The following is a 14263-nucleotide window of genomic DNA, read 5'->3' as shown; positions in this document are numbered from 1 at the left end:
GTGCGAGCCGACGGAGCAGAGTATGGAAATCAGGCTTGCGCGATGGACAATAATAGCAGCCACCACGAGCAGCGCTCATCTATGTGTCACTGGCTATATGCTTATCTTCAGGCTGATGGCTGAGGTGGTGCGATGGCAGAAGGATGAATAGGCGACTGGGGCAGTTGGGAGAGACACAACAAACATGCAGGCGACAAACCAAACCGCAACGCAATCGCATGGCGGGCGGTAACACGGTATCAGGCCATCAGACGACGGCTGACACGGACACTGGCACGCCACGCGCTGGTTGAAACCGAGGCGTTTCTGGTTGCCGTGGCTCGAGCTGTGGCTGTCACGTCCGGTAGTATGGTGGGCGAGTCTGGGGTTGACGTGAGGCAGTCTACTACTTTACAGGCATTGAGTGGTTGTCGAGACAGCTGTGGCTCGTGCTGATGAAAAAGCACCAGACACTTGCTGCTATCATCTCCTGTTGTCTTAAAGGTTACTTGGATGGCAGCAGACGGTGATGAGCTGCATTTGTGTTGGTCTGGCCTTCTTGATCAGCGGCCAAGCTCCCACCCACCCCTTACAGCCTGCAGATCATGGTTCAACCAGAACCCTGCAGCTCGCGCAGAGTCGGGCCAGAAGCAAGAGCAGGAGCCACAAGCAGATTGTGGTGGTGCGTGGGCAAAGCTACAGGTGCGCATCAACTCTCGCCGAGGTATGGTCGGTCAAGCAAGATGTGATTAAGGCAGGATGCGATGGGCTTTTGGCGGTGAACACCCCACCTCGGATCGAGCTGGATTAGGCGCCACCATTAACACGGAGTACCTGACCAAATAATTAGATAGCTGTCGTCAATCGAGCGTTTCGCGGAGATTTTTTATTTCTTGGTATGATGGCAGTGCGGTCGATGATTTGTCGGGGGTCCCAAGATGAAAACAGGAGGCCCGATGCAGGGTCCGGGTCCAACCCAGGATACCTCAGCCCAGACGAAACCTAAGCATGAGGGGGTCTCAGGCTTCTACGCTGTGAGAGAGAAAAATAAGAGTGGGTGTTTGTGTGTGATGGTGTGAAGGAGAGTTATGGTGGAGACGAGACGATGGGAGAGGTGGACAGGGATACGTACCTCACCAGCACCTCATCTTAATGACAGCAGACTTGGAGACTCGAAATCTCCACTGGGCTACTGTTTCAGCTAAACGGCCCCCCGCTACAGCGCCACCACTCTCATTCTCTCTCGCTTCTCTTTAAAAAAAAAAAAAAAGAGGACGGCCATCTTGGCGTACCTGTCCGCACAAACTTGACCCTATTCATCACGATCCATGCAGTCGATCCTCCGGCCCCCGACTGCGGCCCAGCCCACTGAACCACTCGATTGCTGGGCTACAATCCGAATTTGTGCCTTGTGAGTTGACGCACCTGTCATTCTGGTGGGCACTTGCTAATCAAAATCATCGATACCATGTAATGAGTTGAACAGCACAATTCCCCAGGGTCTTCGACATGGGAAATCTTCAATGATATTCATTAAACTACGTATTCAACACACTCCCTGACCAAGTCGACTCCAACTTCGGGCCATCCGCCTGCCAGAGTGGGCCGTATCTTCATCCCACCATTTACCTTGGATGGGACTTCCTTGTTCGTTCCTAACTTTCGAAGTCTAGAGACGGACGGACTCGATGCCGACAGCCCTGCACTGCAACAACCAAGATCACAGTTTCTCAACTTATTGTCAAGATCAGCAAGATTTGATCCTGCAGCCATCGATTACGTACCCAAGATCCCGCGTGATCGCCATAGCAATGCGTAGCCATCGCATCCGTTCTTGAACTTGTTATCTCTTTCCCAGCACATTTCGACTGAAGCAACTCCCCGCGTTTGTTTCAAACATGTTCTACCGACCTTCAGGTCCTATCAGGTCGCCGCTGGCTGGCTAGTAGCCACCTGGGATGGGCAACGACAATGACAGCACTCCATTTGGGGGGGATGCCTGTGGTTTTCTGTTTTTTTTTCTGCCCAGTTTCAGTGCCTTCTTTTCGGTAACATGGCAAGAACCCTGGTCCTGGTCATCCTGTCGCACTGACATCCACTCGAATCCCGGAAAGAATACACCGCAATCGTATGGCTAGGTGTCTGATTCCCCTCAATCTACGCCAACACTGGTTTCAATGGCATCGCCCTGCCCGCAACAACCACTTAACACAGACTTGCGGCATACTACCAGCCTGTGTGTGAGTGTATCTGACAACGTTGATCACCGCCATATACTGCACTTTCTCCGATATTTGAGCGCGCTTTGAAACTAGAGTACCACCTGGATCTCACGCCTCCAACCATAACCAGCCTTCCTGTCCTGGCTTTATCTCCTTGAGGCCTAGCATCAAAAGAAATACGTTGCAACCCAATTGAATTGTCTTCCTTGGATGCCTCTAATCCCCTGCCATGGCAAGTCGAAAGAAGCCAGGGAACCCACACCAATGCCTACAAGAAGAATTGGGCTTGAAGAACAATTGCCTTGCTGCGTCAAACTTGACTGACAACTATTTTATTTATTTATGATTTTTAATTTTTATGTCATTTTTCGCTTTTCCTTCGCCAAGAAACTCACATACCATAATTCCCTCAATGCGCGCCAAAAGGGAACATTTGTGCCGCAAAAGCTGCTGTTTGCTGTCAGGGGCAGTTGAAACAACAAAGAGAGTGTAATGTTGTCTCGAACGTCGTCTGTGAGCGGTCGCGTCTGAGAGTGGAATTAAAGCCCACTGATGCGCTCGCTAAAGGGCCCTGCCTGCTAGACTGCTGGCCGACAAGGCTTGGGGTTTGATCCCAATGCTACTCTATCAACATCTTCCCAATGGTTGACTGTAACCTTCCAATTTGAACTATCGATTCTCGAAGAGGGTCCACCGTCCAAATCGATTTTAAGACCGCAAGAGACTATGACAATTAATCCATAACCGCCGACGAGATCGTTCGATGCTGGGCGCTTGTCAATCTCAACAAGACCGGCATCTGTTCCTTGACAAGCTTTCCGTACAGACCCGCCGGCCCCCTATTCCTCTGCCGCTTCGAATGCTCTTGTGTGTGCGGGATGCTGCGGAAGACCGCGTAATCTTCGGCGTCTCCACACCCGGCGCGTCTTCACGGCAGCTTCGACGTTCTTCAACCTCAGGTTACCTCCCTCGAAGCAAATCCCTGTCAATTTATCATCTCAAATCATCCAGATTGCCGATCACCCTTGTTCCAGTGCACCGCCTTCCCTATTACTTCAAATAATTGGAGTTCGCGCATGAGAATGACAGGCTGGAAGCACCTACATGCCATCTGGAACGCGTCCCTTCCTGATACTCTTACTGGACGGAGAGATAGTCGATGGAACGTAGCGAGCGAAAGTAGCAATAACAAGGGATGCTTTGCGTACATGATATCAATAGCGAACGGACACCAGGGAGTCAGCATTCCACGCTTTTGGGCTACAAAGATCTGAATTGGCCACATTACCACACAAGTTCCGAAGCGAAAGGGGTGCTCCGAAAGCCCGAACAACTCGCACAAGCATGAGAACCGCAATTAAGGACGGTCATCCCCTATGCGGCCGCCCTTCCGAACACAACCCCAAATTCAGGATAGGAGACGCTGCCAACGCCCGTCCGCCTCCCCGGGAGATCCGTGATTATTCTCCGATATGCACCCAGGCTGCCAATTGCCGCACTGCGACACGTGGTCCTGACGAAGCACTGACGTGAGTAGCGCAGTAACCAGACCTTGCCCGCGATGCTCAAAATACATGTTACCACAGTGGCTCAGGTCCTGGACAACTCAAGCCGTAGTTGACGATAAGTAAAAAGGATATAACCCCCAGTCAGGTCCTTAACCTCCATCCCATCATCCCTCCCTCCGATCCGGGGGCGCCCGCCAGACTCTAGCAATATCCATGCATCACCATCATGCCCCTCCTTACTCTAATAATCACAATAATCAACTCACAAACAAAGTTTCCCTGCCACGCGGAAGAGCCTCGTCAACCTGACGCAAACTCTCACTAACCAGGGCCATTTTGCAATGCTTCATATCCCGATGCGATTGACTATTTTGCCTCCTTCATCCCATCCTATATCATTTCGGGCGCACGGTGAACCTCTGACTACTAAACCTCCGCCACATCTCTCTCACCCCTCATCCCCTCTTCCTAAGTCTACAAATATGTAGACCAAAAATATCATCCAAAGTCGCGGTCAAGGGGGGGGAAAAGGTACGCTCAGACTGTCGCTGTCATGCGCCGCCGCGCGCCATCTAATCCATCCCGTTAAATCCCCCTTCCCCCGGATTTGTTATCCCCCCCCATCAACACACACCTCATCAGCTGCTTCTGGTGTTCGCATGGCCATCCTGCTTTTCTTTCAATTAGTTTAGAGAGAGAAATAAACCGCAAGCATAGGACGATCATTCGACACTGTCGGATCTTGGCAGAAACGTCTAGATACGTCACGGGCTCTGCGAAGGCCCGTCAAAGACGGACGGACGGGCGCTACAATTGTCAACCCTTCCCCCCCCTTTTTCGGGGTGTCTATTAGATGATAAGGTTGTGTGCAGGGGATGGGTGGATGGAGACGGTATATAGACGTGATAGGTGGATGCACATGCAGGAGCAGGCTGTGCGTGCCGGCATGGCCAAAAGGGCGTAATGATAGGTAGGCATGTAGGAGACAGCAAGATAAAGGCTCAGACTCAGCCTTGAAGGGCTGATGATACCTGTTCGTGACAGCCATCGCGGTCCGAATACAGGATCCAGAATCCTTTGGTGCTTATGAACCGCTTTTGGGGGGGTCATAAAACCGGCTTTCCCGACTTGTTGTTTTTACAACACTGGGGTGTGCGAAGAAACTTGAAGCGAGAAATGATAGTTGAATGACATTGAAGAAGAGAAAAAGACATAAATAATGGTACAGTGCGCAGCTAGCTATGCTGGCTATTAAAACAACGATACAAGAAAGGCTTTCAAGATGTGATCCACCCAAACCTGCCTCCGCTCCCATGTAGCTAGCTCCCACTCCGTACCAACGACCGCGCAATAACTCCGTTTTCCCTTTTGTGCTCCAGTCCCCACACTCCGTCTCCCCGGACGCCGGGTGCCACCTGTTCTGTGACAAAATACCGCGATGTATGTTTGAATCCGATCTAAGCCGCGACGCTGCTCTCCCGCTGCTTCTTGGCGATGTAGTACGTGATGAGATTCTTGGGATCGTCCTTGGCGCCTTTGATGAGCTCCCAGAACGGTCCGTCGCCGATCCGTGTATGAAGCGCCACGCACAGCTGGACGGCGCCCATGCGTACGCCCGAGTCCGTGGACTCGAGGCATCGCCCAGCAAGGCCAGCTAGCTGTGCAAGTTCACTCTCCGAGGGCAAAAAGCCCGTGCGCTTATCGAGCAGCTCCTTGAGGACGTGTAGACCTGAAGCGAGGCAGCGGCTGCCCTCGACCGTGTTGTCCTGCTTGCCCTGCAGAAGCTTTGTCATGACGACAACGATCTCAGGGGGGTCACCCAGGCCGACGAGCTCTTCAGCGAGCAGCTCAAGGCCGCTAACGATACGTGTCCGAGAGTCATAAGCACTGCGCGTCTCTACAAGGGACTCCAGGCCGCGTGACACGTGGGGCTGGAAGTTGTCCCGCTCCTTCTTGAGTAGAAGCTTGATCGTCGCGAGGATCTGGGCCTTCACATCCTGAACCTTCTCTGGCGCAAGGTTGGCAAGCGGCGCCTCGAGGTACTCAAAGAGCCCGCGTAGAAGCGCCTCGAACTTATCGTCTGTGAACAAGACCTTATTGTCCCTCAGAATGGACTGGAGTTTTCTGAAACCGTGGACGTCCAGAGACTTGGCTTTGACTCTGGTAACTCCACTATCGAGCAATCTGGAGGTCTGGCGCGCCTTGTCAGGCGTTTCCGGGGGGCCGTTAGTATCCCCATTGGTGGGTACAGGTACGGCAATTTCGTTAACAGGTTTGTCCTCAAGCACCGGGCCGGTGAAGCTGGGCTTCTCGGAATGCTGATCCTCGACAAACGGGTCCTCAAACACCTTGAGTCCGTTGACAGGTGTTGAATCGGACTGCAGCTCATCCCCCTTAGTGGGTGTAGATAGAGATGGCGTTGCCTCCACAGCGTCAGCCGCGGGAGCCTCTGGTAAGACTTTGACAGGGTCGTCTTCCAGAGGCTCGACCGGGATAACTGTGGGGACTTCCGTGGGGGCTTCTATAGCCGTCTCAGGGATGATCTCCGCTGGGGGTTGGAGCGAGGGCGCTGGCGAAGCCAGTACCTCAGGCTCTGGCGTAGGTTCTGGCATACGTTCGGCTGGCAGGGGAATCTCTACCGAAATAGCAGCTTGTACATCTGCTGCTGGAGCGCCTTGCTCTTCAGGAGCAGCAGAGGATGGAATGCCATCGGTAACAGGCTTGGGCGACGACGATACCAGACTTGCAATGTTCGGTACCACGAGAGTGAGATCTTCATTGTCTTTGGATGGACTGCTGGCTGGTATCGAAGTATGAGATCTCAAGGGTTTTGCAGGGCTATTTCGAGGCGAGGCACGAGGAGAAGAGACGGATTTCGACAGCACTGATTTGGCACTCGGTGATGCAACGCTTGATTCACTAGCATGGGATGCATGGCCAGGTCGTGTTCGAGGAGCGACCCTTCGAGGCGAGGCCTCTGTCTTTGACTTGGGTGTGGCCTTGGATTTTAGACTCTCCGGGCTCGGTGCCTCGGCAGAGGGCCCATCGTGAGTCCTCACAGAGTACGGTCCTGCGGTTGCTGGTCTGGCAGCCATTTCTGGCCGTTTCTTTGTGGGTCTCATAGGCCGGACAGACATGCCACCGGACACTGTTGTCTTTGCTGGAGCGGCCGAACCTGTTGATGCGCTAGCTGCTGGCGGTTGGGGACGGACAGGAGAGAGGTTGGCCATGGCAGATCCGGGGCGAGGCGGCAGGTTTCGAGCCGCCATTGTTGCTTTCTTCTGGGCCATCATCGTCTCTCGCAGAGTTGGCCTGCTGCTGCTCATGGTGCTCTTTGACAAGCCAAGACCTGGACGAGCGCGTTCTGTCTCCGTCCTCTTAGGAGCATTCGGGTTGTTGGGATCCTTGTCGAGAAGTTTCTGAGCAGTTGGGTCCAGTGTATCTTTAAGCCTGCAATAGCGTTAACCGGAGATGCGAGCACAAACAGAAACCTATCAACTTACAGCTCAGCTCTGGCAGGCCAGATCTTGGCAAACAACCAATAGGTAGCACGCATCCTTTCTCTGACCCCAGGGTTTGCATCGTTTAGGCCCCTCTTGATGGACTTTTCTACCATTTCCAGCCCACCACCGTGCTCGATATGGCTCTTATGGTGGGCCTCCTTGTTCAGGACGGTCTTCAGCCAGCCCGTCGCATACGTTCGGGGCTGGACGTTCTTGTCCTGACAAGCAAGCCAAATATGCTGCATAATTCGCGAGTTGTACGTCACCCTTCCAATGATAGTGTCAACTGTAGTGTTTGCAAGCTGAGAACTGATCTTTTTCGTCGCGGCTGAGAGCTTGATGAAGGTCTGCATCAAGAGCTCTACCAGCGGGTCCATACCGGGGCCAAAAGTGACAGCAATATCTTGTACCAAGCTGCACCCCTCCTTGGAAAGACTGGTGCGCAAGGAGTTAACGGCCTTGATGATTCCATCAAGCAGCCCTTTGAGACCCAGCATGAAGGCGTCAGGGAAATCTTGCGGGACGTTTCCAGCAATTAGCTTCCGCAGCTTCGTCACGCTCTCCTCCCGCTTCAACCAATTTTGTTCAGTCTCCTTTCCTTCAAAGTACAACATCATTTCCCTAAATATTTCGTCTAGTTCGCGTTGGGTGTTGACATATGCCGGCTCAACATCGCTTCGTGGTTCAACGCCGGGTGTCACAGGACGTTCGCTCGCAAGGGAGGATACGCTGGCAGCGAGCTTCGGTTTCGAGACTGGTGGTGGGGGGGCCTCATGAGGAGTCTCAGGTCGCTCGGAAGAGGCACTCGGTGCAAGCTCCTTAACAATGGCTTGTTCGATGGCAGGACGAACTTTGAAGTTCTTTAGCTGTCTTTTAAGGTCGGATTTGGCGGTATTCGGTGCGGTTCTGCACGTTGATAATTAGCGCGCGTCACGAGAGACGGACGACCTTTCTGACATACCTGAACAGCTCAATGACAGTGCTCTTAGCAACGTCGCGCACCATGCCATCGGCGTCCTCGAGCAGCTCCATAAGCGTGGGGACGTAGGCACGGAATTGCATACCATGTTCCTGGTGCATGTGCAGAAGCCAGTGCATACCGGCCTCCTTGGCCCGCGGATTCTTGCCCACCATAGCAACATTTCTTACAGAGCGTTCGACATCCATGGGAGCTGCGGCGTACATCGTGGTCAGCGCCTGCGACGCGAGACCTCTAAACTTTTCCTTCTGGTCGCCTAGCTTGTCGATAACTAAGGGTAGGGTATGCTTTGCCTCCTTGGAAATGTACTTGGGCTCCTGTCTCGACAACCTAGTAAGTAGGTGGTTCAGGGCTGTGAAGCCGGCGTTGACGAGGACGGCATGCTGCGAGACGGATGCGGTACGGAGGCCATCAAAGATTTGTGGGATGAGGACGTCGGGGACATTGTGCTGCTTGATGCCGGACTTGATGCCAGTAACATGCTGGACCTTAGCATCGATGCTGGCCTCAGAGCGGAGGATCTTGAGCAGGTCATTGACCTGATCCTCGGTGATTTTTTCAGCCATTCCCCGCAAACCGAGGGTTGGGCTTCGGTTGGGTGCTGTTTTTGAGTGCCTGATGTGAGGGATAACGGTCAGCTATTGCTTCTCTTTTTTTTCGACGTCGTCGGCACGTAGGTAGCTCGGCCAAGTAGAACACACGCGCGGATGCGTAGCCAGTCAGGACAGGTGAGCGACAGCTGTTCCAAAAGGTGAAGGCGAGAGCACGAGTCGTTTAGCGCAACGGGGGGAGGGGTGGCGGTTTGAAACAAGCCGACAGGCAAGAGAAAGGAGGGGTAGCTTACGCTGCTGAAAGTAGCTTCGAGTGCGAGAGGCACGGAGGAAAATCCCAGTGCGAATGTGCGGCAAATTGGGCCGGGTTGTAATCGACGTTTGCACTTTTTGCGCGCAGATGTTGTGATTGTTTGCGGATGTCTTGAGCAAACAAAGGGGGGGATCCCAAGCCGCAGTTGCCCCGTGCCACGGGAACTTGTTGTGCTCGACTCAAGGTTATTACTGGCCAGCAAGTGGACCTTCCCCACGGTGTCGCCTGTGAGCTGCGGCGGGACGCTAGACAGGCCGCTAAGCGCGAAACGGTCTGGGATGTGTCTCTTGCGCTACCGCGATAGGGGAATTGAAACCCCTGCATTGGCCTTGCACCCCACTCGGCCCCCAAGCAAGTACCACGAATACGTCAGGTCCTCCTCGGCCAGTGACGGGATGGCAGGCTCAAGGGGAGGTCAGCGCACCTGGCTCTACGAGCACCTAGGTAAGCCGGGGTCTTCACAGTAGCAAGCTTCTTCTCCATTTCGACAACCTCCAACTCGCTAAGCTTGAGTCGAGACGGGAATCTTTAAACTTCTTTGTCTTTAAGCTTGGACTACGAGCTATAACAAGTTCTGAACACCACCCAAGAGACACATTTCATCTTGACCGACAACCGCTTACCCGCGTGCCTAAGCCTTTGATCCTAGTCTGCAAAACAGCTCCTCTTCGAAACCAACGTTACATTCCAAGATTCACTTTAGGTGGGCAACTCTCAGTTTGACCTGTTACACGTCTTCAGCAGATGGTCCTCCCGCCTCATACAACACCAGCTCCGAAACCCGGTTCACTCTTCCTCCCAGCCATGTCTTCCACGGAGCCTTCCTCAACTCAAGCACCACCCCCAGGCCCGCCCGCCGCAACACCCCTTCCCCGCCCCAAAGCTTCGGAACAAAAAGCGACAGACCCCGGCGTCCCCGCCGCCGCTGCTGCCGTCGATCACCGCCCACCAGCCGACCCGAAGTTTGATCTTCCCAAGCTCCGCCTGGAAATCCGGGACCTCAACCACCCGGCAGCAGCCCATTTCCTCTCTGCTGTAAACGCCAGCACTGCCCAGGCTACGGCCGTCCATTCCGTTCTCAATCTCCTCTATGAATCCCCCTCATGCCCCACCACTCACGTCCCGCCCACCCGCTCCGTCACCCTGATCCTCCGTGACATGCCTGGTGTCGCTTATACCACGGGCTCCGACCTTGATGATGACCACAAAGAGATTCATTTCTCCATGTCGTACATCGCCGGCATTTCTGCGGAGCGCCGCACTCACGAGATCATGGGTGTCCTCACCCATGAGATGGTGCACTGTTTCCAGTGGAATGCCCGTGGTACCTGTCCTGGAGGCTTGATCGAGGGTATCGCTGACTGGGTCCGCCTCAACAGCCATCTGAGCCCACCTCATTGGAAGCGGGAGGCTAGTGGCAAGTGGGATGGAGGCTACCAGCACACGGCCTACTTCCTCGACTACCTCGAGGGTCGCTTCGGCGAGGGTACCGTAAGGAAACTGAATGAAAAGCTCCGCAACCACCGCTACCAGGAAAAGGAGTTCTGGACCGAGTCTCTCGGCAGGCCGGTTGAGCAGCTGTGGAAGGATTACCGGGAGAAGCTCAAGGATGACGAAGCCGTGATTGTCAACAAGGACGACATCTCTGATGATGATGTCAGGCTTGGTCTTATGAGGGCTGCTGACGAGACTGCTGAGTAGCCTCGCGCTCGTTTCTCACTGAAGAGGGCTACAGAATGCTCATGTTTTGATGGGATCTCTTGAGGCATCTAGACTGACTTTTTGCTGCTCGTATGCATGTGTTGCTTGACGCGAGCGGTTTTAAATGCGGCTCATGCCGACAGCGCCGGTGGGGACAATGGGTTGGAATGTGGAAGACAATGTCATAGGGACCGTATTCTGTTTCAATTCAATGCGCCCGTGCCGCCAAATATCTATGAAAACACTCTTCCCAAGTCCTGTGGAACCTTTTGCGCCGTTTTCCTGCCCTTGCTCGTCGCGGTGATCGAATGAGTCGGCCTAACAGACCTCGATATACTAGAAAAGAAAACTGATGCCATCGGATTTGCCAAAACACCTATGCCCGAACAGGGGCCTGGGCGTCATTCTCACTAACGACACTGCCAACCTCTGACCAGCTTGCGGGGGTCATCATGCCCTCGCTCTCGCTGAGGACGTCGTAGTAGCGACCGGTTTCTCCGGCCTTCGAAGAAGCCGCATCGTTGGCAACGTCCTCGCCAGAGCCAGCAAGAGATGCAGAGTCAGTGGGCGTCAGCTCGCCGTCGCTGACAAGCTCCGCCTCGGACATGGGCACAGGTGGCGACAGAGGCAACGGCGAGTAAAAGTTGGAGGGGCTGGACCCTTGCGCCCAAGCCTGGATTGAAGCATAGGCCTCTTCGCGGCTCTCTTGGCCGGCTGTCATGTACTCGTCGGCCTCGAGCTCACGCTCCAGGGTGGCGGACTTGCTGGACTGGGATGTGCCCTCGGTGACATCGACGAGGGCGGGCATGGGGGGAATTACGGCGGCAATGTCTCGGGGACGCTCGTCCGCGTCGCGGGTAGTGGCACTGTAAATGTCTGAGAGGGCCTCGTCGCGGCCCGGAGAAATGTGGCTCGACTCCTCGGCCGTCGTCAGTTCGTCCTGGTCGATCTGGTGCTCGTCGGCGAAAGGATTGGCGTAGAGAGAAGAGTTGAGACCACGGACACCCTCGGGACGGCGGCGAACAAGACCTTCATCATCGCCGCGGACGTGTGCACCGGTGTTGAAGACGAAAGTTCCTTTCTCACTATTGATATCCTGTTGCAAGAAGTCGTCAAATGACTTTCCACGGGAAGGAGCAGGCGGCAGCTCTTTTGATTCGGCAATCTCGGCCTCGATCTTTTCCTTCTCCTTTTTGGCGATATGCAACGCGTTCCAGTACAACAGTTCCTCTCGCTGACGGCGGCGTGTCTCATCATCGGCCTCGACACCAGCTTCGGCTCGTCCACGGGATTCCAAGAAGCCTTGGGCATCCTCGGGTCGGTTGAACATGGGCGGACGTTCCTGTGGATCGATGTTCTCCCCTAACGAGTGTAAGGCGACTGCGATGCGTCTCCGAATGTCGTCGGCATAGCGTCGAAGCTCAGGCGACTCATAAATGGCAATAGCGGCTGCTACAGCGACAGTGACAGCGATAACGCCGGCTGAAGCCAAGGCACCATTGTTAACTCCAGGCATCGCAAGTTGATGAGGCGGTAGAAAGAGTGCAAGTGTTACGAATGATAAGAGGGAGTGTGGTAGAGCAGGAAGAATGGAATATGGTTTTGATTAGAAAACAAAGTTGAGAAATCAGCGACTCGAAGCCAGAAGGCGACAATAAGTTTCAAGCTCCAGGATAAAATGGCCACGCGACGGAATAAGCTATGATTGCGTGGTCCTGAAGGCATTCGCCACAGGCCTGACCACCTCAGGCAGGCAATGTGATTCGCAACAGTACTGGCGCGGGGTAGTGTAGCAAGACCAGAACAGCAGATCGTCGGGCGGTATTGGGGATGGGGAAATAGCGGACGGGACGAGTGCATGGGTAGGCAGTACAAGCGATAGGCGGCGACAAGGGGGATTTGGGGGGAGGGTTTCTTTTGGGGGAAGTATCACTTACCTTTCGCAGCGATTGGTACAGGCATTTCGGACAACCTCTGATCTTCAGCCGAATACAGAAAATAGAGTAAACGACCAGAGGCTTAAGATGAGGAAAGAGGACGATGCAGCAAAGATGGTGTGCGGCAGGCAGTACTTTTAGATAGTGACGACTCAAGGTACCTTCCTTCCCATGACTTACTTAAAGGTAGTAGCCAGCCAGCCTTGGAGAGAGAGAGGGCTGGCAAGGATGAGCAGTAAATGACATGAACTCGTCACCCCTCGGGGTCAAATGCGGCCCAAGCAAGTACCTTAAGCACCCCTCCAGGGCAACTGTACCACTATTTGAGAGGGGACGAATACCTACCTTCGCGGCATCAGGCCCAGGGGGGTCACTCACTGGACGCGAATGCCACGACGGAGGAAGAGCCAGGCAGGTGTCACACGACCAATCAGGAGTGGTTATTGGACAGGGCGCCCCCTACGTTAGAGGGACATGGTGCCTGATAAGATAATCCGCCGGACCCCCCGTGACGTTATCCAGTACGCCTTATGGTAGGCTTGGACAATTTGGTCCGAGTCCGTGGCGCGGTCAAACGCACAAGGAATCACACGCCTGCGGTTCTACTGTTTGTAAGGGGAGGGAGAAAGCTTACGTGCCTCGGGGCTTGTGGGTTAGGGGCGTATGGCAAACCAAACACCCAATCGTACTAATTTATCTGAAAAGGCACCTGAAGAAAGAATTGCCACAGAATCTATTGGATTCCAGCCGTGAATAGCTGGGCAGAAGCTGAAAGAAGCGCGCCCTGATTACGTCTCCCAACAGGCAGTGCCTCACCGCCCTGGCTGGCCTTGAAATGGTAAAGCTGTTTGGTTGAGTGAACCCCTCTTATTGACTAGGAAGTTTCTCTGATTCCGAGTCGCGCTACTTGAGCCGAAGACCAACCGGGAGACATCTCGAAATCGTGCTGGCTCAAAAATTCCTTTTCTGATCTGTCAGGCATGCAAGTCTTTTTCTCTTTTCACGTTTAGTATCTGTGTCAGTCGAGTCCTCCTAAAATTCACAGCCTCGTGGTTTGAGTTGACCAAACCTACCTTTTATGAATAGGCAAAAACCCAACGGGACTCCTGTGACTCTCCCTCGATCCTGGGTTTCGAGACATGACGCTTGGCATTGACCGTGTTGTCTCATAGAAGACACAGTGCGCATGATAGTAGAAGCTCCTTCCTTGTTCAGGTGCCGGATACGCTGGTCCACTTTATTTGGTAGACGGGACCGAATCATTAGACCGAGTCCGGCTCGGACTCGGAGCAACCCCATATCTTCCGAACCACGGCTCCGTTAGTTCATACGACAGTGCACCTAGTCAAAGTGCGCATCGGCATATCACCTCAACATCTGCAATAGCATCAAACGCACCAAGTATATTAAAACTCCTCGCTAACTTGTATCCTGTTATAAGCCGTGAATAATTCCATCTTCCGTGTCATTAGTTATAGGCATTCAGGACCGTGCCATAGGTTTGCGTCGATAGATTGACAAACAGTTTGCACCATTGTGGATATATCTTGTTATATGAGGTCTAATCCTT

At 53.8% G+C, this 14263-nt stretch overlaps 3 protein-coding genes across 3 annotated transcripts; 1 reads left to right on the top strand and 2 right to left on the bottom strand.

Moving 5' to 3' along the window:
- Window positions 1-5166: 5166 nt before the first annotated feature.
- Window positions 5167-8757, bottom strand: CTRU02_212080 (heat repeat containing protein; the record flags this gene model as incomplete). The annotated part of the gene is made up of 3 exons (XM_036725091.1): window positions 5167-7159; window positions 7213-8118; window positions 8174-8757. The coding sequence occupies 3 exons, from the start codon at window positions 8755-8757 to the stop codon at window positions 5167-5169; spliced, it is 3483 nt and encodes a 1160-aa protein (XP_036583256.1).
- A 1042-nt stretch (window positions 8758-9799) lies between these two features.
- On the top strand, window positions 9800-10756 carry CTRU02_212079 (pbsp domain-containing protein; the record flags this gene model as incomplete). Its single annotated transcript, XM_036725092.1, has 1 exon — window positions 9800-10756. One exon carries the CDS (start codon window positions 9800-9802, stop codon window positions 10754-10756), a length of 957 nt encoding a protein of 318 aa, XP_036583257.1.
- A 376-nt stretch (window positions 10757-11132) lies between these two features.
- On the bottom strand, window positions 11133-12272 carry CTRU02_212078 (uncharacterized protein; the record flags this gene model as incomplete). Its single annotated transcript, XM_036725093.1, has 1 exon — window positions 11133-12272. The coding sequence occupies one exon, from the start codon at window positions 12270-12272 to the stop codon at window positions 11133-11135; it is 1140 nt and encodes a 379-aa protein (XP_036583258.1).
- Between the last annotated feature and the right edge of the window lie 1991 nt (window positions 12273-14263).

The sequence above is a fragment of the Colletotrichum truncatum genome (genome assembly GCF_014235925.2).
Source record: "Colletotrichum truncatum strain CMES1059 chromosome Unknown Contig_0008, whole genome shotgun sequence".
Lineage (NCBI taxonomy): Eukaryota > Fungi > Ascomycota > Sordariomycetes > Glomerellales > Glomerellaceae > Colletotrichum > Colletotrichum truncatum.
Note: the sequence above shows the minus strand (reverse complement) of the source record. Positions and strands in the feature narration are given on the sequence as shown.